Source organism: Xiphophorus hellerii, chromosome 6 (assembly GCF_003331165.1).
Source record: "Xiphophorus hellerii strain 12219 chromosome 6, Xiphophorus_hellerii-4.1, whole genome shotgun sequence".
NCBI lineage: Eukaryota > Metazoa > Chordata > Actinopteri > Cyprinodontiformes > Poeciliidae > Xiphophorus > Xiphophorus hellerii.
The window spans coordinates 2,945,129-2,969,431 of NC_045677.1; the positions used below are offsets into that span (position 1 = coordinate 2,945,129).

The 24,303-nt window shown below is 40.1% G+C and overlaps 2 protein-coding genes across 2 annotated transcripts; one reads left to right on the forward strand and one right to left on the reverse strand.

The window, feature by feature from the left end:
- The first annotated feature begins 20 nt into the window (after nt 1–20).
- On the forward strand, nt 21–5,780 carry nsun4 (NOP2/Sun RNA methyltransferase 4). The gene is made up of 8 exons (XM_032566396.1): nt 21–146; nt 1,402–1,615; nt 2,051–2,231; nt 3,293–3,447; nt 3,550–3,710; nt 3,786–3,910; nt 4,283–4,415; nt 4,532–5,780. Exons 1-8 carry the CDS (start codon nt 51–53, stop codon nt 4,673–4,675), a joined length of 1,209 nt encoding a protein of 402 aa, XP_032422287.1. The 5' UTR covers nt 21–50; the 3' UTR covers nt 4,676–5,780.
- A 7,419-nt stretch (nt 5,781–13,199) lies between these two features.
- dmbx1a (diencephalon/mesencephalon homeobox 1a) lies at nt 13,200–24,009 on the reverse strand. Its single transcript, XM_032566569.1, has 5 exons — nt 23,632–24,009; nt 20,260–20,429; nt 19,190–19,368; nt 17,771–18,161; nt 13,200–16,897 (listed from the first exon to the last, which is right to left on the reverse strand). Exons 2-5 carry the CDS (start codon nt 20,411–20,413, stop codon nt 16,455–16,457), a joined length of 1,167 nt encoding a protein of 388 aa, XP_032422460.1. The 5' UTR covers nt 20,414–20,429; nt 23,632–24,009; the 3' UTR covers nt 13,200–16,454.
- Between the last annotated feature and the right edge of the window lie 294 nt (nt 24,010–24,303).

A 24,303-nucleotide genomic window follows, 5' to 3' on the forward strand; every position in this document is an offset into this window, starting at 1 on the left:
AAGAAGGGTGCAAAGGATCCGTCGGATGAAAAACGTTGTAGCACATCGTGATGGGGCTGTTCCTGGATACTTCCAGAGTGATACTGAGCAGGGTGAAAGACCTGAGAGCCCTGACTTCTAAGCGACACCGAGTGAAAGGAAAATGGGTAGGTCACCAAAAAACAGGCAAACAAAATAGCTTTTTGTGTCTGAGAACATTTTTATTTTTAAGGGGTTCGAGTCAGTGGGTTCGCACCAATTATCACCCGGCGACGCGGTGTTAAGGGTGGGCGGAGTTTGGACAGCGAGAAGTCCTCCTTTCCGATCCACCAGTTCTAACATGTGACTGGCATAATAACCATAGCAGTTTTTTGGAGAAAAGATAATAACATTTCTTGAATAATATGTACAAAATGTGTGTATTAAAACAAATCAGGTGATTTTTTTTTTCTTTTTATTATTTTGTCAGCTATTGTGCCAGTTGACAGCGCTCGAGATAGTGCGGGTGGATCAGTATACGAAAATTCATATTTAACATATTTAAAAGAAGCTACTGGAAATGATTTAGTTTTTAATACTTTACCACAAAGCATAGAAGTTCTCTTCTGACTGTTATAATGCGCCAAGTTCAGTTTGTCTGAAAAAAAAATTCAAGACAGCCTTTTATATTTCAATAAAATTTCATATCCTTTGTTTTTATGAAATTATCAAGTCACATTAGAACCTCATATATCTATGAACTTGTCTTTTTTTTGTAATTCAAAAAGACCTGTCAGTTGATAAGTAATGAAGAAAATTACAGTACAGACCAAAAGTTTGGACACCTTCTAATTCAATGGGTTTTCTTTATTTTCATGACTATTTATAAGGCAAGAAATCCCACTTATTAACTTGACAGGGCACACCTATGAAGTGAAAACCATTTCAGGTGACTACCTCCTAAGCTCATCAAGAAAATGCAGAGTGTGTGCAAAGCAGTAATCACAGCAAAAGGTTGCTACTTTGAATAAACTAGAATACTGATGATTAAATGCCAAATATGCATTCATATTGTATTTTCAGTTGTTTTACACTTTTTTGTTTAGTGCATATTTCCACATGTGTTATTCATAGTTTTGATGCCTTCAGTGTGAATCTACAATGTCAATAGTAATGAAAATAAAGGAAACTCATTGAATTAAAAGGTGTGTCCAAACTTTTGGTCTGTACTGTATATTTTCCTATTTTAAACCTCTTCAATTTACAAATATTTTTTGCTTGTATCTCTGTGTGTATTGCAGCAGCACATTGTTGTCATCTATTTATGGAGTAATTTTACTTAAGATTGATGGGGAAATATGAGAACCACAAACATTTTTCAGTTGGTCATGAAGTTAACTTAGAATTATAGCTAAATGTGTTTCTTATTTTCTCTCCTATAAGGCTGCCACACATCCCAAGCAGCCTCCCACCAGAATGGCTCTGCAGCACTTCGATGCCACCTACAGCGCCCAGCTGGGGGCGCTCTGGCCCTCAATCCGAGTAGCCCTGCTGTCAGAGAGGAAGTACGGAGCCCTGCTCAATCATTTCTCCCATAATCTAGATGTGGAAGAACTCCAAGCTCAGGGATGCAAAGATTTCATCAGCAATGGAGAGGGTAGGTGTGCATTTCAGTCCAGTGTTCACTGCGACATCCAATGATGTACACACAGCTTCAAAACGCAAGCTCCATGATAATCTACTGAGAAGTGTTGTAGAGAACCACGCAGGCGCTGGTACAGAGCTTACTCCAGCACTGGGAGCAGGTGGCTGTGGGAACATCTTCATGCACAGTGAAAACAGCCATGTGGCATGAAGTGAAGAAGACACTTCTGTCCAAGAAAACATGGAGGACAGAGTTTAATTCAGCATTAAGTGTGACTTTTGTTCTCCAATGAATTCTCCTTCTGATTGTTGTTGAAATCTGCGCTGCGTTATCAGGTGTGATAAAAGCCTTTAAAGTGTTTCTGACACAGAACCCAACAGGAGTGTCTCTGTTAGATCTTTTGGTCGTCTTGTCTACAGCTAATTCCCCTTTTTGTGTTTCCTGCAGCCTTCATGTTTCCGGCCTCCGCTGATCACCACTCTGAGTTTAGACCTGAAGAAGACTCCAGCAGTGTGTCTACAGTGACTCACGGTGGTGGTAGTCGGCAGCCTTCTCCTCTACGGCTCAGTCCCAATATCACGTGCTTGGTTTTTCCGAGAGGAGACATCACACGGTTCAGGCCTGCAAGGTGAGCGAAGGTCTCGTACAGTCCGATTTATCGGCACGCAAATAAAATCAGGTCGACCTCTTAACCCTCCTGTTATGTTCCGGGTCAAATTGACCCGTTTTAAAATTTACAAATTAAAAAAAAAAAATAGAAGCATTGTTTTTTGCATGAAACGTTTTCTATTTGTCTTAATAGGTGCACTCTAGACATAAGTTGAAAATTTATTCATGTTACACATTTGTACCAAACCCTAGGTCTACTTTTTACATCGATACTGTTCGGGTCAATTTGACCCGGCAGTCAGGTTAAAGTGCAAAAAAAGATTTTAAAATGTCCAATTCTATATGTTTCCTTGCAGTTATGAACCATATTTCACCACACACACACTCACACCCAAACACACGCAACCACACACACACAAGCCCACTTTCTCACTATTCTCTTTACTTCACTAGGAAACTGCGAGAAAGCAGGTGTTCACACAACCTTTGACGGGAATCTTTTCTGTTCCTGTGGACAAACTCCACCCACCCTGAGTGACACTCAGCAGAAGTGGATGAAAACATAAATACTCTCTGCATGACTCATTTATCTTGATTTTAATCAGCGGGTCAATTTGACCCAGAACAGTATGTGTGTCTCAAGTTCAATTATAAAGATCACCCTTTGGTAAAAAAAAAAAAGTATAATATAAAATAATTTACCAAAGGTCAACTTCAAGGAAATTATTGTTTTTTTGTGTCTAGGTTTTTTTCAGTGGACATTAAAAATCTAAATTCCATTTTTTATGTCCAAATGAGTAAATGAGCAGGTTGTCGTCATTGATCCTTAATTTCTGAGAAATAATAAAACATCATTGCACAAATATTGATTGAAATGGTTAGTATTGGAGTTAATAATCAGATACAAAAATGTTTTGGAGGAATTTTTTGGTTTCTGACACTATTGCATGATTAAACACTCCCTGGGTCAAATTGACCCACGAACATTTTTGCTGTACCTCAGAAACGAACATAACAGGAGGGTTAAAGTTGTTCCAATGAAGTGTTGTTTGAATCTCACTTCTTTCCTGTTATCTTAAGACCTGACAAGTTTGGTTTGTTGAGTTACTACCTGCTGGACGCGGCGTCCATATTGCCTTGTCTGGCACTGGATGTTCAGGAGAGTCACACAGTTCTGGATCTGTGCGCCGCTCCAGGTGGAAAGGCCCTGGCTTTACTTCAGACACAGTCTGTCAGTGAGTGTCCTGCTCTAAGCCGGTCTTCATCAAACTCTGTCCAGTCTGGCTAGTCTCCTGGCTCCTCCGACAATTATCCACCGTGTCGTTTTTATGCCCCAGGGTTTTTATGTGCCAACGACTTGTCCGTGTCTCGAACGTCTCGATTGAAACGGGTTCTGCAGAGCTATGTTCCGAAAGCGCTTCTGACCGATGACAAACTGCGCATCACATCGTTTGACGGCACCATTTGGGCGGAGATCGAAAGGAACTCCTTCGACAGAGTAAGCTCAGGTCACCCAATCATCTTCATCCTGTTGCTCTGGCGACACCCTGATCTGATACCAGCTTTGCTTCAGGTCCTTGTTGACGTCCCCTGCACCACAGACAGACATTCCCTCATGGAGGACGACAACAACATATTCAGCAGGAGCAGAGTCGGAGAAAGACGCAGCCTACCACAGCTGCAGGCGGAGCTTCTGCTGTAAGAATGGTGGAAATACAGAAACAGACCAAACATTTAATCATCAACCACTGATGATTAAATGCCAAATATGCATTCATATTGTCACATGTCCCAGTGATTCCTTAACCCCGTTAGCTTCACATGGTAATAATCATCAGGGACGCTTCTGCAACTGTCTTGTCACAGTGTCTACCTGGACAGTGATCAAACTCACTGTAATCATATCGTCTGGTAAAGAAGTGTAACCATGTTTGTATAAAAAAAGAAAAAAAAAAACCTATTAATGAATTGATTAGTTGATCATACACATACAGTTCATTTGGTCATCAGAACTATAGGACTACTGTTAGTCAGGTGCAACTGTAATCTAAGTGTGTACTTCCTGTATAGAGCGGGAATCCTAGCTGCTTGTCCTGGAGGCCACGTTCTGTATTCCACCTGCACCCTCTCTGCCAACCAGAACCAGGCTGTGGTGCAACAAGCTGTCCAGCTGGCTGAGGAGCAGCATGGCATCCAGCTTCAGGTCCGTGGAACAACCACACAAGCAGAGGAAATGATGGAAGACTGCCGCATAGACTGATTAAATACACTAAATATTAAGGCACTAATGTTTGTTTTTGTCTCCCTTTCCCCTCTCAGGTCATCAGTCTCTGCCCTCTGGCTCAGATGTTTAGCAACACATTTCACTTTGCTCCTAACCTCCACCTGGGTGAGATGGTCATCCCGCACTTAGCTGCTAACTTTGGACCCATTTACCTGTGCAAGCTGAGGAGACTCACCTAAACTCTGCTTTGTGGACACAAAACACAACAAACATCTTCCCACTTTCATCCCAGATGCTTTTCATCTGGGATTCACCTGCAGTGTTATTTTTCTCCTGTAGATGTCCACAGTAGCTAAGCAGTAAAGGTGCTTGATGTATACTGCGGCCACCAGGGGGCGGTAAACTGTCCACCCGGGTGTGCAGCTCTTCTGCAGTTCTGTTCTGTGGTTATTCATCAGGTTTGATGGCTTTGCCTCATAATGCTGCGTGTTTCTCCACAGAAGCAGAAGATAATGAAAAGGCAGCTCAGAACTTCTTTGACCATTTGGCTTCTCACATCTGAATCTGTGCAACTTCCATTACTGTAGCAGGGCTGATTCCATTTGGCATCAGCATCAGTCAGAGGTGAGGCGCTTCCTCTCATCAACGCCTAATGGGAGGCGTTCGGGGGCCGTCTGCCATCACACCGCCGATGACCCTGTGTGCTGTCCTGGCTAGGCAATGTAGCGTAAAAAAAGGTGTGCGTATGCCTGCGCGTGTGAGAGAATATATATATCTAGTACTGTATATTTGATGAGATCAGATGAATCCACATCCCATCGTCATTAAGCAGCTCGGCGCAGCGCGCCGGGGACGGGACGCCAGCCATGCGGCTCCCAGATGAACATTAAAGAGGCAGCAGAGAGCTAAAATGGGCCGGCTCGCCCTCTCTCCTGCCCCGCCGCTGTTTTATTCCACAGATGAGTGCAGATAATTTCCTGTGCGATTGTGAGTGATTACTGTATTACTGTGGCAAAAAGGGGGGATGTATCTGGGAATGCAGAGGGAATTAATGACACATAAAAACTATATATATATTTTTTGTACCGGCTGCGTTGGTCCCTCGGATGGCTCTTGTGATTACCTAAACGTATTGTAAATATGTGTTTCCGATGGGCTCCTCCATAAATTTCCATGTTTTAGCACTCAGGAGATGGCAGACGGTTAGAGATGAGTTACTCTCTGCAGACTCCACCGGCTGCCTGCTTTATTATTGAATTAGCCAATGAGGCGCTGTGTGCTTGTGTCCGTGTGTGTAAGCCTGCGTTATGCTGTGTATTAAAAAGATGAATATTATGGATTTAACTACGCAGCCTTGCTTCTGTTGTGTTTTCAAATATAATGCTTTTAATAAACATGTAAAGCGCTCTAATAGTCTTCAACACACGCCGCTGTGTGACAGACACAGCCATAAAAATCACACATTGTGACCTAACTTTATACGCAGTATAACTGTGCTCCCAGTGCAGTCTGATGAACACTTTAATGATTTGAATCCCGTCAGTGTGATCAGGGAAGAGGTGTACGTGTGTGTGTGGAGTTTCACGCCTTGCAGGTGAAGCGCTGGCAGCTGGAGAGAGGATTCCAGCTGCTGGGGGGTTAACAGTTACCGTCATCGCGCCCAGCAGGAACTACGGTCATGGCAAACTAAACCGTAACAATGCTGCAAAAACAAAATGGAGAAAAATTCACCGTTCTACCCTGAATGACCGCTACCTAATTAACCAGTCATCAGAAAGTGGGACCACCAATACAGAAGCAGTAGCCTAGCATTACCTTATGCAATTCTGCTCAATTCTCATCTCCCTTCATGCTCTGTGTGGGATTTCTCCCGTTGGAGTCAGTTTCTCTGGTTGGATTTAAACTGGGAGATGAGAATGGCCTGGAAGGCATTAGTCAGACTAGGTTCTATGTGTTTGGTTTTCTCCAAACGTGGAGCGGCTCATTAGGAGATGAGAAAGTGAAAACCTAATACAGCAATACTGAACAGCTGAGGTTTTTTCAGATGTAACTTTGTAAACTCAAATCATGTTAAGAGAAAATAATCTTTCTCCTACTACCCTTTTAAACAACTCATACTAGTCCGATCTTTAATATGCTGAGCTGCGGTATTTAGCATGCTGGAGAATCCAGGCCTTTAAAAATGGCCTGAATGTTTTCCTCTTTAAAATAATTATCAGAATATCTAGAAATGGTCTTTTAACCCTTCCCCGATTAATGAGGAGCAACAATTCCTGAAAAGGAAGATGGGTTCCTTCCATGAGCTTCAAGAGGAAAAATGTGCTTTAAGTTTTCCTTATGACTAAAAATGATTTTCTTTATAGCTGTAGGAGTTCAAAGACTTCTCCTGTTAAGATCTTCCTAAAAAAAAACTTCCCTAAACACATACCTGATGTTGGGAAGATGCTGTGCTTTGTAAGATATATTCTCTTACCATACTGTGGCAACTCAAAATGCTTCCAATTAGACATAAAACCTCAAGCTAACTAGAACTGAACAGTCTTACTATTGACCAACAACGCCGTTGTTGCGCTTCGTTTTGGTTCTGGTCAGGCCCACTTTGGGATCGCCACATTAGCTTCAAGCTGCCACCAGATTAAGAAGAGAGAAAATTTTGTGTTTTTTTTTTTTTTATCCTCTCTTAAGAAGATTACCCAGGGAGGGGTGAGATGGCAGTCAGGGTGTTAGAGAGAAGACAAGAGGAGAATGGAAGATGAAGCGGAACTAAAGGAGGGCGGCCCTGGATGCACAGTCAGCCACCTGTTTCACTCGTCTTCTTCTACTGTCCCTGTGCTTTCGAACACAGTACAGAGTGATGGTTTCCTGCCACAGTAACACTTTTTAAAATATACAGCAAAAAAAAAAAAAAAACTGAGTGGAGTGTTTAGTCATGAGTAAACCCTCCACTTCATTAGCGTGTGAGTGTGCAGCTGTGAGGCTGATGGTGCTCGTGCTTCCCTCTCCTCTGAGTTTCCTGCTGGTGGTTTCCAGGAGAGCTTTGATGTGTATCTGAGCAATGCGCTATTAGAGGGATTTCCCCAGGCCTGACAGCTCAGAGAATATGCTGTGAAATGGCAATGCTGCCGGGCTAAAAGAATGCTGGAAACAGGATTAGGATCATATTCTGGCAGACCCTGTCACTTCCTCAATGGGCCGAGGTTTCCAACGCTGGCACTTTTCCATTCTCGCTCTGGTTAAAACCTTTAAGAGAACCATGGAGAGGAGGGAGGAAAAGCACTGATTGAATGGTACACTGTGATTTTTGTGTGGAGCTCTTGATCCGAAAGATGTGTGTGTGTGTCTGAGTATTTGAGGAAGAGAAAGTCAAATGCAGCAAGAACATGGCAACTTGTTGGTCATGTGCAAAACACTCTAGCTTACTGCTTCCTCTCCTGCGCAAAAATATTTATACATACTTTGCTTTGTGAAAGTATGAAAGAGTTTGACTGCCAGAACCTGGAAATAAATTCAGGCGCTGCGCCTCTTTTAAACGAGAAAAGTTTGTTTTTATAACGAGATGCAAAAGCCCTAAAAATGAAATAAAAATGAAAAACTTCATAACGAGATTTATATCTCATTAAAACCAAAATATTTTATCTTTTATAATAAAGTCTAAAACAGTAAAGCAGCAACACCTCCTGGATTTTTAGGTGTCATTAAAACAAGAAACTTTATCACTTTAACAAAATAAACTCAACTCTCTAAAAGAACATTTCACATTAAGACGAGAAAGTTTTTTGCTATAACAAGACATAAAACTTGTCTTGTACCGTGAAACTTTATGGGCTTAGTGAGTTTTGGATTCCAGGTTTTCTCAATTTAATGAGAAACCTTCCCATTTTCATGAGAAATCGATTCATTTTTAAGCTCTAGAGTTAAACACTCCCATACGAAAGTATTCACAATCCTGAAACATTTTCACATTTTGTGAAGTCGCAACCACAAACCTTATTGTGCTTTATTAGGATTTAATGTAATAAATTCACAAAGTAGTGCAATCATTTGGACTGAGGACTTTTCAGGATTTTTGCAAAAATCTTGCAGCCAATTGCATTCAGAACTTCTCCTACGTACCTGAATCAAATGACTGAATAACCTCATCAGCTTGTTACCATGTTCTGCAGAGATCTGGTAATGATGCATTCATTAGACTCAGGTGAGTTGCAATAGGGATGCATCTAATACAGTAGTTGGAGGAAACTGAAAACTGAAGTTGGAAAAATCTTGAGACTGTTCGCTTTCCTTCAGGACCAAACCACCCATCCAGAGCTACAGTGGAACTTTAGGGAAAGCTACTGTATGTTTATGTGCGAATGGCACAGTCAAAGTCCAGACTTAAGGGGCGTGCTGTGGTGGCGCAGGGGGTTAGCACGCCCCACGTTTGGAGGCCTTAGTCCTCGATGCGGACGTCGCGGGTTCGACTCCCGGTCCCGACGACCTTTGCCGCATGTCTTCCCCCCTCTCCTCACTCTCCTTCCTGTCTGCCTACTGTGGGGAAAAAAAAATAATACGAGCCACTAGCGCCACAAAAACTCTTCGGAGAAAAAAAAGAAAAAAAAAAAAAAAAGTCCAGACTTAAATAAAATATATATTTTGTCAGAAGACTTTAACAGCAGGTTCACAAACAGTTTCCATACATTCTGACCAAGATTGGGCAAAGAAGAAAAGGTAAAAGAAAACAAGTGAGTCTGTAGATATGTGAAACTTTAGAAGACTTGTTTTATAAACTGTTTCTACAAAGTACTAACTTTAGAAGGTGGAATGCAAATGCACAAGTTTTATAGGTTTTTATTAGGAAACCATTTGACACATTGAAATTTAGACTGGCAATCCAACCATGTACAAAAAAATTAGTTCAGGGGGTAGTAAATATTTTTGCAATACAGTTGCTGCATTTCTATTGACCATATACTGTAGTTGCACTATTTGACATTTTGAAAATAAATTTGCTTAATGAAAGCCCAGCAATTTCAGAAAAAAAGCGCTATGATGAAAATGTTTTGACGATGGGTTGAGGTGGGTTTATGGTCGTATTTAAATTGGTTTATTTTGCAAAACTGGAAACTTTGTTTTCACATCACACGAGTCACATGATCAACAACCGGATGTTAATTCCAGTGTAAACCACGAAGAACACAGGAAGTAGTTTCAGGATGATGCTTTTTACTGACTTTTTCTTTTTTTGCATGAACAAACTTATTTGCAAGGGATTTAAATTGTGTTTCTTATTGAATGGAAACACCACAATTGCAAAATTGTGTTGTTGTTTTTTTTTTGTCATAATCAGAATATTAACATTTTGCACATATTTGTAGTGGAAACACATCTACTGTAATGCTCTTGTCTGTCTGGTTTTATGTCATGCTGGTTTTACCAGCATGCAAACCAGTTTATATCCTCTTCATATTTTTTCCCCAGTATTTAGTGTCACTGGATCAAAGTAGATGGAGATGCGTGTGCTTCTGTACACACTGTACATGGTGGAGATGATGGAGGTTCATTCAGAGGCCTGAGTATTAGAGACTGAAGCACCTGATCCAGCAGTGAGGCTCAACACACTTGACCCTGCAGCGGTACAATCAAGCAATCCCTGTTCAACCCCTGGGGTGTGTGTGGGGGTGTGTGTGTGCGTGTTTGGGGGATGGGTGTTAAGAATAGAGGGAACATTGTTATGTTCTCTGCTCCAGACCCCCATGGGAGAAAATCCTGCCATGTACCTGAACAGATTCCTCCTCTGGATAACAAGGACACACGCTTCAGATATATATCCACACTGCGGTCCTATCAGTCACACAATCCAGACGCCCTTGGCTGAGGACACACACACCCGCACACCTGCTTGTGGTGTAATAAAACACAACAAGGTGAGGGTGAGATGTTACACCAATGTTAATGCTGCTAATCTGGTGAGATCATTATCCTCTTCTATCCGATCTTTTTGGGAAGGACTCGTTCATAACCGTCGCTAGAAGTAACCCAGCTCAGCCGCAGAGGTAAATTACTCATTTACACACACACTGAAGGGAAGCAATGTGCTTAAGGCTGATTAAATTAGCAGCACAACAATGTCCCACTGCTGCAATAAGGCGCTAATATGGAAAGTTTACTGTCAGAGGAGCAAGGTTACAGTTTTAGGTGCTGTAAGGTGCATAGTTGTGTGGGCGTGTGTGTGTGTGTATGTGATGTGATGTGGTGGGCGGTGGTCTGTTTTGACAAACCATGCTGTTAAAGATATAATAGCAGCATAATCACCGCCCCAGGCTGTCATTCTTCAGGATAATGGCCTTCCTATTCATTGGGGACGCATTACATCTCAACCCCCACTTTTTTTTTTTTTTTTTTTTTTACATTTTCAAATATTTTAAATCTGAATCCTATTTCTTTTTTGCACATGCTGTGTTTTGCTGAAAATGTTTCATGTCTTTTTCTGCTCTTTCTTACAAATTTTTTTCAGACAATTAACAGTCTGTGGTTCTGTTTGTTTGCTTTGACCTGCTGATATATATTTAAAAACATTCAGAAATATTTTCAGGCTTTGCTGCCTTAGAGGTTTGATTATTTAAGAAAAGTCAAAATGATCATGAAACTGACCTGTAAAGCTGAATGCTACATTTCTTATTAGCCGTTAGCTTGTTTAGTATTACTCACAATAAAAAAAGTATCTGTCTGTATTCTATAAAGAATGTAGATGCTTTACCTCTAAAAGGTAGAAAAAACCTGCCAATATTTCCAAATCCAGTATGTACCACAAACAGACTGAGGTTGAAGCTAAAAAACATAAAACTGGGCAACTTTGCTGTTTTCTGTTTTCTTCTTGTTACTGAAGTTTTAATTTTTGCTTAAAAGTGGCAGTAAACATGATTTCATCTTCTTAAAATTGAACTTTTAACCCGTGTGTGCTGATTTTATTCATAAGGAACCTTAGTGATGATGAAAATGACTAACCTTGAGTTCTTCCTCCCTCGGTAACAACTTCCCATCTAGCCAACTACTGATCAGGACATGTAGTTATGGAGTATCATCTTCGAGATGTTAGCATGTCATGACAGTCATGAGGCTGTCGTACAGCAACAGTCTTCAGTCAGAAGCTTCTTCAGATTCGTTGTCAAACTGACTGCTACCAGACCCCTTCTGGCCACAGCATCACCACACGCAGCGACTCTTTACACATCCTTGGATGATACATTTAATTTCCCTTTGAAAATAAGTATTTTTGAATTGAAATGAACAATCTCAACATTTTTAATTGAGTGATTGATCAATATTGAGATATAATATTGACTATAAAGCAGAGGTGGGGACTCGAGTCACATGACTTGGACTCGAGTCAGACTCGAGTCGTTAAAATCACGACTTGAGACTTGACTTGAAAAAATGCTCAAAGACTCGGACTTGACTTTGACTTTCATGCCATTGACTTGGGACTTGACTCGACTTGAAGCTGTTTACTTGAAAAGACTTGATATTTTTTACTCAAAGTCTTAAAATTTAAAACACATTATTTATAAAGTGGCGTCATTAATTAATTTCACTCATTCCGTATCAATATGCGCAGACCGTCGCTATGGTTTTCCTCTCTCCTTATGTATGTATGTGTACGTAGCTGCAGCACAACCAATCAAATTAACAGGATTTGGACGTTTAAAAAAACGCGGCAAAGCTACAGAGCTCAGGGAACGAAATACGAAATAACCGCTCGAATATGCTTCCGCGAGTAATTTCTTTTGGCTACGTAGGTTATGAACTTTCGACTAAAAAACGAACTGCAACTTGTAAAACATGCAAGAAGAGAATATCGGATGGAGATGCCACGACGTCCAACTTTGTCCGGCATTTGAAGCTTCACAAAGATCGGTAGGTGGCGCTTTTCTTTTGCTGTAAGATAGTTGACTTTAGCTAACTTCGTGTTAGCATGTGCACTCCGGGTTAAATTGGTGATTATTTACCATAAATCCGGTCCTTCAAATGCCTCCACAAATAATGTGCACCGTGTTAGCTCAGGAAGCCGGTGGATAGTGAGCGGGGCTCCGGAACAGAAAGCAGATTCTGGACCTGAACACAGGGAACAGAGTCTCTCTGTCCCATCATGATGATGAGCCGGGTCTAGTATCATCTAAGGATGGTTGGTGTATTTGAAGACATCTACGTTGGGAAATTATATTGACAATATATTGTTTTGACAGGTGAGAGAAAAGAGGAAAAAACTGCTGTTATGGTTCTTTGTATTGTGCTGTGGAAATGTCAGCATTTTCGTCTTTTTTTTTTTTATTGAATATCAAGTTTAACAGAACTGGGCAATAAAGTGGTCCAATTTAAAAATGTTTTTTATACTTTGTGTTCAGCTACACATGTTCTATCATTTGAGATAAATACATATTTTAAAACGAACAAATGGTCTATTATTGGAATTTTATGTATAATTGCAAATTATAAAAAAAATATAAAATAAAAACGACTCGAAATGACTTGAAATTAAAGGTTCCTGACTTGAGACTTGACTCGACTTTTGCCTGTCTTTACTTGAGACTTGACTCGGACTTGAGGACAGAGACTTGAGACTTACTTGAGACTTGGACACACAGTGACTTGGTCACACCTCTGCTATAAAGTCACAAAGCAAGATATTAAAGGACAACTAAGTTTTAAACTGATTCAGTTAGAGTACAGCTGTGAGCGCCCCCATGTGGTGTAAATGTTCTGTACAAAACACCGCCACTACAGATCTCCAAGCAAAGCTTTTATTTGCAGTTACTTTACAACAACACTAGTTCAAGTCTACATAATGGGGAGAAGCAATAGAAACATCTATGCAGATGATCGTGTCCGTCTCTTCTCCTCCATCGGAAATCTATGCATCACTTAAACCAGCAGGATGGACAGAACGGTGAGAGGTCAGCATAAAAACGACAACAGAACCCAGACAGAGTCCATACAGGGAGACACAATGGGGCATGGCTTATTTATGCTATGAAATCTTATTCATAATTATGTTTTTTTGTTGTTTTTTTTTGCTACTTTTCAGTCCAGACCCATTTCACATGAACATTGTATTTGTTTATGCTTTTATTGATTCCCAGAAGTAAAGATGTGTATAGTTTATGAATGACTTTCAGCAAATATCACCTTAAAAGCTGGCGGCCAAAGTCCACCATCAATTATACATCATAATTAGGAGCTTTACATTACCTTACAAGTAAACATTAATAGATAGACCTTTTATGTATATCATATTTAAAAAATAATGTGTTTTTTTTTACATTTGAAGAAAAAATCTTGCAGCACACATGAACTGAAAGTGGAAGAAAGCCATGAGAGCCCTAATCAAGTACTGACAGTCAGTGTGGCTTCAACACGATATGAGGGGGAGGAGAGTTTTTCCTTCTTTCTCTTTACACAGGATATCGCTGAAGTCATGGCAAAAATCATGTTTGAGGTTTCCAGAGTGTGAGCTGCTTAGAATGGTATGCATGCTTATAATTGCATTTGCCCCAACTCCCTCAGCCCTGGGCCAAGTGTAATTAAAATCTCTTAAAATTTGACTGAAATAATTTTCTCATTATTAGGCCAGCGTCTGCAGAAAGCAGCACATCACCGCCCATTTAACTGGCAGATGAGTTGCTTTGAACAGTGCTGCTGGGTTTAGATGTCATCATCGTGTTGATGACATCTAACACGATGTCATCAACACTTGTGCACAGCCACTTTGCAGATCATTTTTGTCACTATTGATTTACTGTATCTTCCAAAGTGCTTTTACTTATTCACAGTATTCTTCTAAACATTGTCACAGAAACAGAGAGCATTCACCATCAGTTGTTTACATCCTTTTCAGAATTGTTCAGGATGTTCACATTTCACATCATGAGTCAGTACGAAATGTGTTTCTTGTCACTTGGACTGTTGCCCCTTAGTGCAACATGTTCAGTATTATACAAGTTGTATTATTGTTGGTATTTTTACAGACAATTTACTTTTGGACGGCAGGCTGCAGCAGAAGGTGCGAGGACATGAACATCTCACAAAAGGGGACAGTTTGGGATTTTGAAGTGAGGTTCTGCTGTGAGGTTAGAAGCAGTTAATATCTTACCTGTAGTTTACTGAGTTTAAATTCTGTAAATGAGGTGACATTTAATGTGCATTTGTGCAAAATAGATAATCTGAATTTAGCAAAAATCCAGATTAGTTGGTACTGGAGGTTGAAGCTAACAGCTAGTCTGTCAGGAGGCGCGGTCAAAGCAGAGCTCTGCAGCCTAAAGACAACTCTGATCACGAAAAGTTTTACATAAGAATCCTTTGTCTTTCGTTGGAAAAGCTAACTATGTTGCAAATTGGAGACTGTGACATTTAATGGGATTTCTGTGTTTCATGAAATCTGAAATGTTTTGCAATAAAAAAATCTAGATCAAACACTCTGCTTTATCAAAGTATTTAAGCTTCTCGTTAAAACGAGAAACTTTCTCAGTACAATCAGTTGCAAAAGTTTTTTGTTACAACAAGACAAGTTTTATATCTTGCTAAAACAAGGATGTTATAGGACAGTTTACACCTTGTCAGAAGTCATAAAGGAGCTCACTATGACTCTCCGTCTTCTTACCTAGATAACATCTTAAAATCCCAAGGTGTTGCTGTTCTACTAATACAACATTTCTATAGCCATATTTTAGTTATAATAAGATGTAGATCTTATTATAATGAATGTTTTAAATCTTATTTAAATGTTAATTTCATTCCAAGCTCAGTTAAGATCACTAAAGTTGAAGAAAAAAACAAAACACCTACACAATTATTGTTCTATTTTATTTAATTGTTTAATTACTTTAAAAGAATCATTTAAAATGCAACTATTCAATGAAACATAACACAATTTCTCAGATAATAAGAAAGAATCTCTTTAACCTTCAAGCCGTCATCCAGTCTGCTTTGTGCAGTTGTTTACATTAAAGCCAATCATGATTTACGCTGGAGGACGAGGCTGGAGGCGGTGCGCCGCCAATAATGCTCCTCTGAGTCATACGCAATGAAACTGGAACATGTAAAGTGTTTCTGCTCAGAGTGGCCATCTAAAACAAAAGAAAAGCAGCTTCAAAAACAAAAAATAATTGTATAATTAAGGGAAATTTATTTAATGGATTTTACAAGTTCTGTCTTACCTTCCTGTTGGGTGGCTATTCTGCATTGAACCTTCTGTTCTCACTATGAGTTTCACACACAACTTCCTCCCTCCACTTCCCATGTAAATAATCAATCAATAATTAATTCATCATTAATTGATTATTTACATGGGATTATTATTCTGTATGAATAACAGCTTAAAACATATGTGAGAATTGTTTAAAGGTTCAAATGTGTGTTTTGATAAAGGACTGCTTTAAGATGCTAGGGCTCTGCTTGAGTAGCTGTTGGCTTCAGCTATTCTGGATTTGTACTAAAGAGAGCAGAGATGCAGAGCAAAGCTTCTTTCTGACCAGAAAGAGGCTTTGGGACAGAGACTGGTGGTTTTCTTTTAAGTCTGACATGCAAGTTGTGATTTCGACTGATTCCAACTTTTTCTCCTAAAAACTACTTTTAAACCAGTGCATCAAAGTACATGTTGTGCATTCATGCAGTTAAAGGCCAAAACAATTCTTAGTTTTCATATTTTTATTGAATAAAAAGTATGTATATCAAACACTGATCAGAGCTAGTCAAGGGAAAATTAGCCGATTCCCAACTGACCGACTGATTGGTGCATGTCTACTAGAGAGTTATCCTCTGCCAGAAGGATATTAACTGCTTATGTCATTTTAACAAAAGCTCAGTTCTAAAAATCCCAAATGATCCGTTTTAAGTTTGATCTTCCTCGGTCCGAACCCTCCTGGCAGGCTTACTGGAGCTCTGCATGGGTGCTAGAAATCTATAACGGTCACACAGACATAAGCGGGATGTGTAGGTATGGTGCAGGTGGAGCTTCTCGCCTTATACACACCGCCCTCCAAAGCGTCAGTTGGACAGCGTGTCCAGTCCTAGCGAGGCGGCGTGCTGCTTGGCCCTCAGACGCAGGTTCTCGATGCTGGTGGTTTTGCTGTTGTGGCTGCTGAGTCCGCCTGCGGCTGAGGCCTGCAGCAGGGGGCTGCTCCACACCTGCTGGGCGTGATGGGACAGAGACTGGTAGTAAGACTGGCAGGGCAGGGAGCCCAGCGGCGCAGGGGGCATGTTCACGTTCACTCCCAGGTAAGGGAGTGACGACGGGGCGGTGAGGTCAAAAGCCGCCGGGTAGGGCACCAGGTTGTTGGTGGCGGCCATGTGCTGGCGAAACTGCTCCTGTAGGCGAAACAGGCTGAGGGGGGAGGACGAGTAAGAGTGGCTCTGAGAGAGAGGAGCTGCGCTGACCAGGCCGCCGGAGGACGAGGAGGGCGTTATGGACGGAGAGACCAGCGGGGAATCTGTACAGAGAAACAAGTTCTCATCAGTTTAACAGTCACTTCCTGCTGAACACTGGCTATGTTTCTATTAAACATAGAACTGCACAAATTGAAGTTACAAAAATAAATGTGCTTAATGGAAACACATTTATTAGAAAACCTACGTTTTTTGATAAACAGATTTTGTGCTATGACGAGGTGGTTTTTCAGCTGTATTGAAATACATGTAATTTGAAAAACTGCAATAGAAACATTTTGTGCATCACACAAGTCACATGATCAACAGCTGGATGTTACTACTGGCAAAAACGACAAAGAAGACGACAGAAAGTAGTAGGAGGATGATGGTGGCATGTTTTTTAATGATTTACTGCAGTAAAAAACTTATTTACGAGTGATTTTCATTGCGTTTCTTTAATTCACTTTCAGCTCCATGCAGTTGTAAAATTATGTTTTCTTGACATTTGCGGAATATCGACAAAGTTTTTCTCACATTTGTAATGGAAACGCAGCTACTAATTAACCTAATTAAAGAGAGCTTTAGAACTTATTGAATCTACTGCTTTTCTGTAAAATCTCTAAAATCACAGACTACAGTTAACCCAAAACGTAGCTGGTCCCGGTATAAGAGGCTTGAATAAGACGACCGTCTATCTGATGACTGAATTATAAATACATTTAATGTAACTGTTTATATCTGTCACTGCCATGATTTTTATTGACTTATCGCATGAACAAGCTTAATTATGTGATTTTAATTTCTTTTTTTTTTTTTAATTGGAAACACCTCAATTGCGAAATTGTATTTTTACGACATTAGCAGAATATTGAGAAAGATTTGCACACCTTTGTAACGGAAACGTAACTAACATGGTTTCTCTCTGTAAAACGTACCCGGTTTGGGGCTGAGACTTTTGCAACCCGGGGAGGGATCACCCAGGGTCTCGCACTTCGTCTCCTCTCTGACAGATTTAGTCTCGTCCTCCTTATCGGTGGCATTGTCCTCTGTTGCCGAGTCGCTGCCCGAATGCTCTGCCGAGGTCACGTTCAGCTCCATGTCCAGAGGAACATGGCGGACCAGAGGAAGCTCTGTTTCCAGGGAGGAGGAAGAGGGAGAGGAGGATGATGGAGGGAGCTGGGTGTCAGGAAGGATGGTGGCAGGAGGAGGAGCTTCCTCCTTCTCACTTCCTCCTTCCCCGGACACATCCTTCTGCTTCTGAAGCTGCTCCTTCTGCAGGCTGCGCTGCTTCTTCCGGAACTTTGCTCTGCGGTTTTTGAACCAAACCTGAAAATTAGGACAGGAGAAGATTTGACACAAGAACGACCCAGAGCATCCTCTTCATGAGACCGACTTAGAAAGACACAGTGTCTTCAGTCAGAGGCTTTTTCAAATTCACTGTAATACAGACCGCTACAGGAGATCTTTTCTGCCCACAGCCAACACTATTTACAGTAACTCTGAAGAATATTGAACTAATATGATTTACAACAACATTTAATTTCCCTTTGGGATCAATAAAGCATTTTTGAATTGAATTTGAATCATGTGAAATAACAATTTCATAGATTTTAACAGAGATTATTCTATTTGACAAACATTTTTCAACGTAAGTGAAATTTATGATGAATATATTTTTATCTTTTAATTTTCAAAGATTTTTTTCCCCCATTTAAACCATCCTGAAGAGATTTTATTTAGTTTTCTATCACAAGAATCCATCTTTGAGACAGTTGAATTTTGAGCCAGTATTCACCTAAAAATTCTTATTTAAAATTCCATCACATAAACAAGCTCAGTAAGATCCCTTAAATTCTTAAATATTTACTATAAGCTCTAAACCTGGGGTGTCCAAACTTTTTGTCTGCTGGGCCAAAATTGTCAAGTGAAAAGAACTTATATTTTTAATAAAAACTTATACTGTATTATGTTCCAACTTGATAATGTACTAAACAAATGAACAGATGTGTTTGTTTGGAAAGAGATGTGTAAACTATTGTAGAGCCAAAACTTAAGAGTTTTGCAGATTTTCCACATTAAGGGAAAGATTTGTCAGGTCCTGAAAAAATAGAAAAAATTTTGTCAGTTCGGAACAAGGCAGGATTTAGGTCAATCTGGATTAGAACTGGATAGATTTTGCCCTTGCAAAAAGTGTGTTTGTGTAAAAATAGAATACTTTGTATTTTAATAAGATCTCATATTTGTCTGTAATCTCTCTGAAGACAGAAACTTTTAGAAATAAAAATTTCTATCTTCATGAAGTATTTGTGCTGAATGTTGTAAACACTAAATAGCTGAGGTCATTTTTTGCCTACCTGCACCCGTGCCTCTGGCAGGTTGGTGCACATGGCAAGGCGCTCCCTCATCACCACGTCCGGGTAGTGGGTCTTCTGGAACGTCTTCTCCAGAGCCTCCAGCTGCTGAGCGGTGAAAGCTGTGCGGCTCCGGCGCTGTTTGCGGTGCTGTGAGCCATAGCGAGCCTCCAAGATGATGTCTTGAAACGTGCAGCCGTTGGAAGAAAAAACAAAAAAAGGGGGCAAGTTTTATTTCACTGTGCACAGATGACAGATGGTGTAGTTTGTCCAGAGGTTGGGGAAAGTTTGATTTCTTGGTGCAAAGTAGCACAAGAATTCCATTAATTATTTACGAATGTGTTTTTTTCTCATAGAATGAACTACATTTTTAAATCAGGAATTTCACATTGAGTTAGAGGTATGTGATAATGCATATTTTAGTATTGATCTGATACCAAATAAATATTACTGATAAGCTTTGACTTTTTAAATTTAAGTTTGACTTCTGACATTTTCTTTTTTTGTTGAATTATTCTGTTAAAATCTGGGACATAATTTGAAGAAAGTTTATAGCTATCTATACAATACTTATATTACATGATAAAGATAAACAATATCAAAATCAAACAAATTTGTATGGATTTTTTTCTAAGCAAAGTGCACAATAATTATCATTTCAGTGAAACAAAACAAAAACTTTTTTTAAGGTAGACTTGAGAAACTACAATATAGAAATAAAAAATCAGGAGAGAATCTGAAACTAAAATATCAATCTTACCATGCTGATATCAATCCGATACTGATATTTTGCATCGATATGTCCACCTCTATATGTAATACTTTAATTACATATCTATTCAATAACAGTAAGTTTGCATTTATGTCTTATTCTAGTATACTCAATTTAAATTTTATATCAATCAAGATGATTAATTACTTACTGTTTATTTATTTTGGCCCTTTTGGCTCTCCATACAGACCACATTAAAACAACTATGTTTAAACACTGACTGTCACACACTCTGTGTGTGAGGTGACGGGGTGGGTGGGTGTGTGTGTGTGAGTGAGTGTGTGAGCACGCGCTCAATTACCAGCTAGTCTTTCGGCCAGTGTGAGCGCGTGCACGGAGGGCCGGTAGTCGGGCGCGTGCTGCGCCTGTTGAGCGGCCTGCTGGTGCAGGTTGTACATGGCGCTCAGGGAGTTCATGGCATGCAGAGAGTAGCCGTTCACCCCGTAGTGCTGCATGATGAGAGGTCGGCACCTGCGGAGGGTAGAAGAGGAGACAAGAGGAGAAGAGAGGGCGGTGAGTTTTCCTGAAGAGGCAAATGGTAGCAGAGAGAAGCTGCGCTTTGGACGCGCTGCGGTTGTTCCACAGAGGAGGGGATCACGGGCTTTAACTGCGCGAGCTTTTTATTATAGCTAAATGACAGCAGGGGCTCGGGGGGCCAACACATTTTATCGTGCGCACTCAGACTAAAATGTTATCCATTAACATCCAATTATCGCTCTGTTCAATTCATTAATTATACAAAAGACTTTTAATTGGGGTAATTATAGCTCGTTCCAGTAATGAACCGTGACGGATGCTTTATTCATGAACGTATTCAGCCGTTCTCCAAGAGGCCTAAATCCTCACTGAAAGCGATACACTGACAGATCAAGGCAGTGATGAAATGTGTTGGGAAATAATATAAGGTGATTGGTTCCGCGTCTCGGCTGTAGAACCCGCTAACCAAACCATTTCATATCAGACTGAGATCAGATGTCAGATTTCTAAATTCTAACTAAAAAATAACTCAATTTATTGGCCAATGTTATTCGAAATAAAATATTAATAGAGAGGCCACATGAAGAATATATTAATATTTCCCGGTGTATGACTTTTTTTTCTTTTTTTTTTTGGAAAGTTCAATCCAGCGTTTATTTGATCTTGAAGCTTTAACCTTATTCAAAACTACAAGTCGTTTAGGTGCAAATCAAAAATATATAATCAGGTACTTTTATTAAAATTTGCCATTTCAAGTGAATTTTGTTTTTTACTTGACATGCCACCAAATATAATGACAATTTCTAAATTATTCATTGATTTGTTGGTGAATTTAAACCAAAAATAGTCACGATTTCCACTTCTTAACTGGTGCTCGTGTTGAGGAAATTCTTCTGTGATACGCTTGTTTAGATCTATCAGTTTGCGGTTAATTTGAGCAAATGTATTACAGAAGATTTTTCATCTGTTCTCAACACACTTAATGGTTTATTGTAACTGAGCTGAACATTAAATAAATGTTTTCTTTATCGGGATTGGAATCAATTTTTTGCGGAGTAAAAAAAAAAGAAATAAACTGAAGTTTATTATTATTATTATTATTATTATTGTTGTTGTTGTTAATAATAATAATAATAATAATAATAATAATAATAATAATAAAGTTAATCTAAAATGTAATATTAGACATTGGTTTTCCAGGAGTTTCTTAAGTTTTAGTAGCTCTGTGCACGTGTGCGCGCCTGTGTGCGTGTGCACGTGTTGCCTGCAGTGCCCATTCCCAGCCTATTAAGTGGCTGCGGCGGCTGATGAATGTGATCAGAGGGCAGTGGGGAATAGTTTAATTCGCCCGGACAGAAGGTGCTTCGCTAAACATTTACTTTGCTCCCTGAAGTATTCCAGTTGAATGCCCGCACCCCCTCCCTGCCTCCGCCGTCCCCTCCCGCCGCTCTCTGGCGGCCTCTTATCCCACCGCCCTGGGGCAACGTTTTGGCTGAGATGTATGGCTTCTCCCCGGGTTAAAAAAAAAAAAATGCATGTTGATCCCCATTTGGCTCCCCGTCTAATGGAAGTGCAAATAGGTTTCGACTGCGAGGCCCTCCATTTATCATCAACGCTGACGCGGACGGACGCGCGGCCGGGCCGTCAGCGACCGATTGCTGAAGAGCGCGCGTGCGTTCCTCGTGCAGGGTGATGGGCATGCACTTCCTCTCATTTGCTTTTATCTTCTTATCTATTAAAAACCCGCTTCTTGAAATGGAGCAATTATAAATGCGAAAAGATTCTGTTTTCACCTGCAAGGCCCGCTCAAAGTTCACGTAAGAAAATCGTAATTCACCTAAAATAATTACTTTAACTGTTTTTGAGCTTTTAAACTGTCCCATAATGACTGGCAGCTTCGCTCGTCCAAAATAAATTCTGCACAATAGCTGTCAGGGTCGTTATTGTCATTCATAAGCCGCTCCGAGCTTCAGGCGCTGACTTGGGCCCTGCTCCCGGCTGGCTTCCATTATCAAACAGTCATTATGGAAATTTGCCTCGTACAGTGATACTCTTTGATCGGACCAAATTAGGAAAAATGTTATTTGCTATATCCTCTCTCGAGGGCACGAGGCGACCCGACGATCTGCTGTTTGGTTTTTTGGGGGGTTTCTACGTCATGCAGTGTAAACTGTCAGCGCGAGGGATTCCTCTTTAATTTGCACAGTGCAGCTGGAATGGCTACGAGCATTGTTATTATGATGCTTTTTACGCAGAGCCAAAATTTCTATTTGAGATTGTTGTGATGTCAGTTTCAAACTAAAGTAAGAGAGAGTTTCTTTAACCTGTAGAGAGTTGAATATATATGACCCGATCGACTTTACAGACTGGGCGGTAATCAGCACGCTGTAGAGCTGAAATATCGATGCATCCCTGCAGAAATTTTGCATTGACTCTTAACCTTACTATAGGAAATATGGTCATGAAAAATAGTTGACATTTTGAATTACTGACACCGCAGTTTTTGCTGTTAGTTTTCAGGTCTAGGCCGGGGTAATGGCTCAGTTTTAATTTGTTCCTCCAAAATAAAAATGAAGAATAAATATTCTTTATTAAAATCTGTCTTTTGACGGAGTAGTCTCCCAGTAAGCTGTAACTTAAGTGAGAGCATGCACCAATAAAAAATAAATAAATAAAAAAAAGGTTTAATTTATTTATGAAACGCCAATTCAACAATATATGTGACTTAAAGGGAAATTTCAAGCCAAACAGGCTCAATTCATATAAAATTATAGTCAGACAATTATACTCAAATCACAAAGGTATGTTGCAGGTTCAGTTATACACAGCACAATCCGATCATAATTAGCATGATTAAACCACAGATTTAGTTCGCCTAATCATCATGTTGGTAGTTGGTGAAAAGTCTTCTAAGGACTCTGTAACTGTAGCCTAATAGTACTTCCAGTTTTTTTTATCCATGCAATAACTTTCCTTAGTTTTTTTATGAAAATGTCTCAATGGATATTATTTATTTTTTCTTTTTTAAATTGGCACATTAAGGACAAGAAAAACAAAAAGGGTCACAGTATAAGTGTCATACTTCTTCAGGCTACATCGACAACTTTAAGAATCTGAGGCTACCGAGTAAAAGGTCAAATAGTAAACGATGACGGATATAATAAATAAATACGGTAAATAAATGAAACTTAGCTACCTTCAATTCAAACGGTTCCTTCTTTTCTGCCCCCTTCTCCTCGGACAGAGTCACTCCAGCCTCCAGAACTCGGTGTTTCTCCGGTTTCCGTTTTTTTTTAATTTACCGCCTATATCGTGTTCGGTTCCCACAACCGGGTCAGACTCCGTTCGGTTCCGTTCGGAGCTGCTTCACGTCAAGTCCAACTCGCTCGCGCGCGCTCCGCGGTACCCCTGTGATCTCTAGTTGCTGTGGGAAACCGCCATCTGCTGGTGCTCGAGACATCCCTGCGGAGGCATTTTTAAGGAGAGCAACACGGGGGTCGTCCAGGCTTTTGATTGGCTCAGCGTTCTGTCAGTTGCGTGAAGTTGACGTCCCGGAGTTATTTTCAAACGTGATAAGTTTTGGCACATTATCTTTACTAAGATCCTCCTCCTCCACTTTAACTGTTATGTCATGTTTTTTTTTTGTTTGTTTGTTTTTTTTCTTCCTAAGTTGATAAACTACTCTGAAAATGTAGGCTACCTTAATTTATTTGGCCACTAAACCTGAATAAAACTGATTATTTATTTAAGCTAAAATGTAAATAATTGGTGAATGGGTAAAAAAAAAAAAAAAAAAAATCTCAAGTTTACCCCGATAAGCTATTCCCATGAATATGAAGAGGCCTCCCTCTATTTCGGAGGAGAAAAA

What these genes read in the sequence shown, in the direction of transcription:
- nsun4 (XM_032566396.1), top strand. Translation starts at nt 51, where the DNA reads ATGGGGCTGTTCCTGGATACTTCCAGAGTGATACTGAGCAGGGTGAAA. An exon ending in AAAGGAACTCCTTCGACAGA is followed by an intron (nt 3,711 to 3,785) that starts GTAAGCTCAGGT and finishes GCTTTGCTTCAG; the next exon opens with GTCCTTGTTGACGTCCCCTG. An exon ending in AGCATGGCATCCAGCTTCAG is followed by an intron (nt 4,416 to 4,531) that starts GTCCGTGGAACA and finishes TTCCCCTCTCAG; the next exon opens with GTCATCAGTCTCTGCCCTCT.
- dmbx1a (XM_032566569.1), bottom strand. Translation starts at nt 20,413, where the DNA reads ATGCAGCACTACGGGGTGAACGGCTACTCTCTGCATGCCATGAACTCC. An exon ending in TGCCAGAGGCACGGGTGCAG is followed by an intron (nt 18,162 to 19,189) that starts GTAGGCAAAAAA and finishes CCTAATTTTCAG; the next exon opens with GTTTGGTTCAAAAACCGCAG. An exon ending in AAGTCTCAGCCCCAAACCGG is followed by an intron (nt 16,898 to 17,770) that starts GTACGTTTTACA and finishes TTCTCTGTACAG; the next exon opens with ATTCCCCGCTGGTCTCTCCG.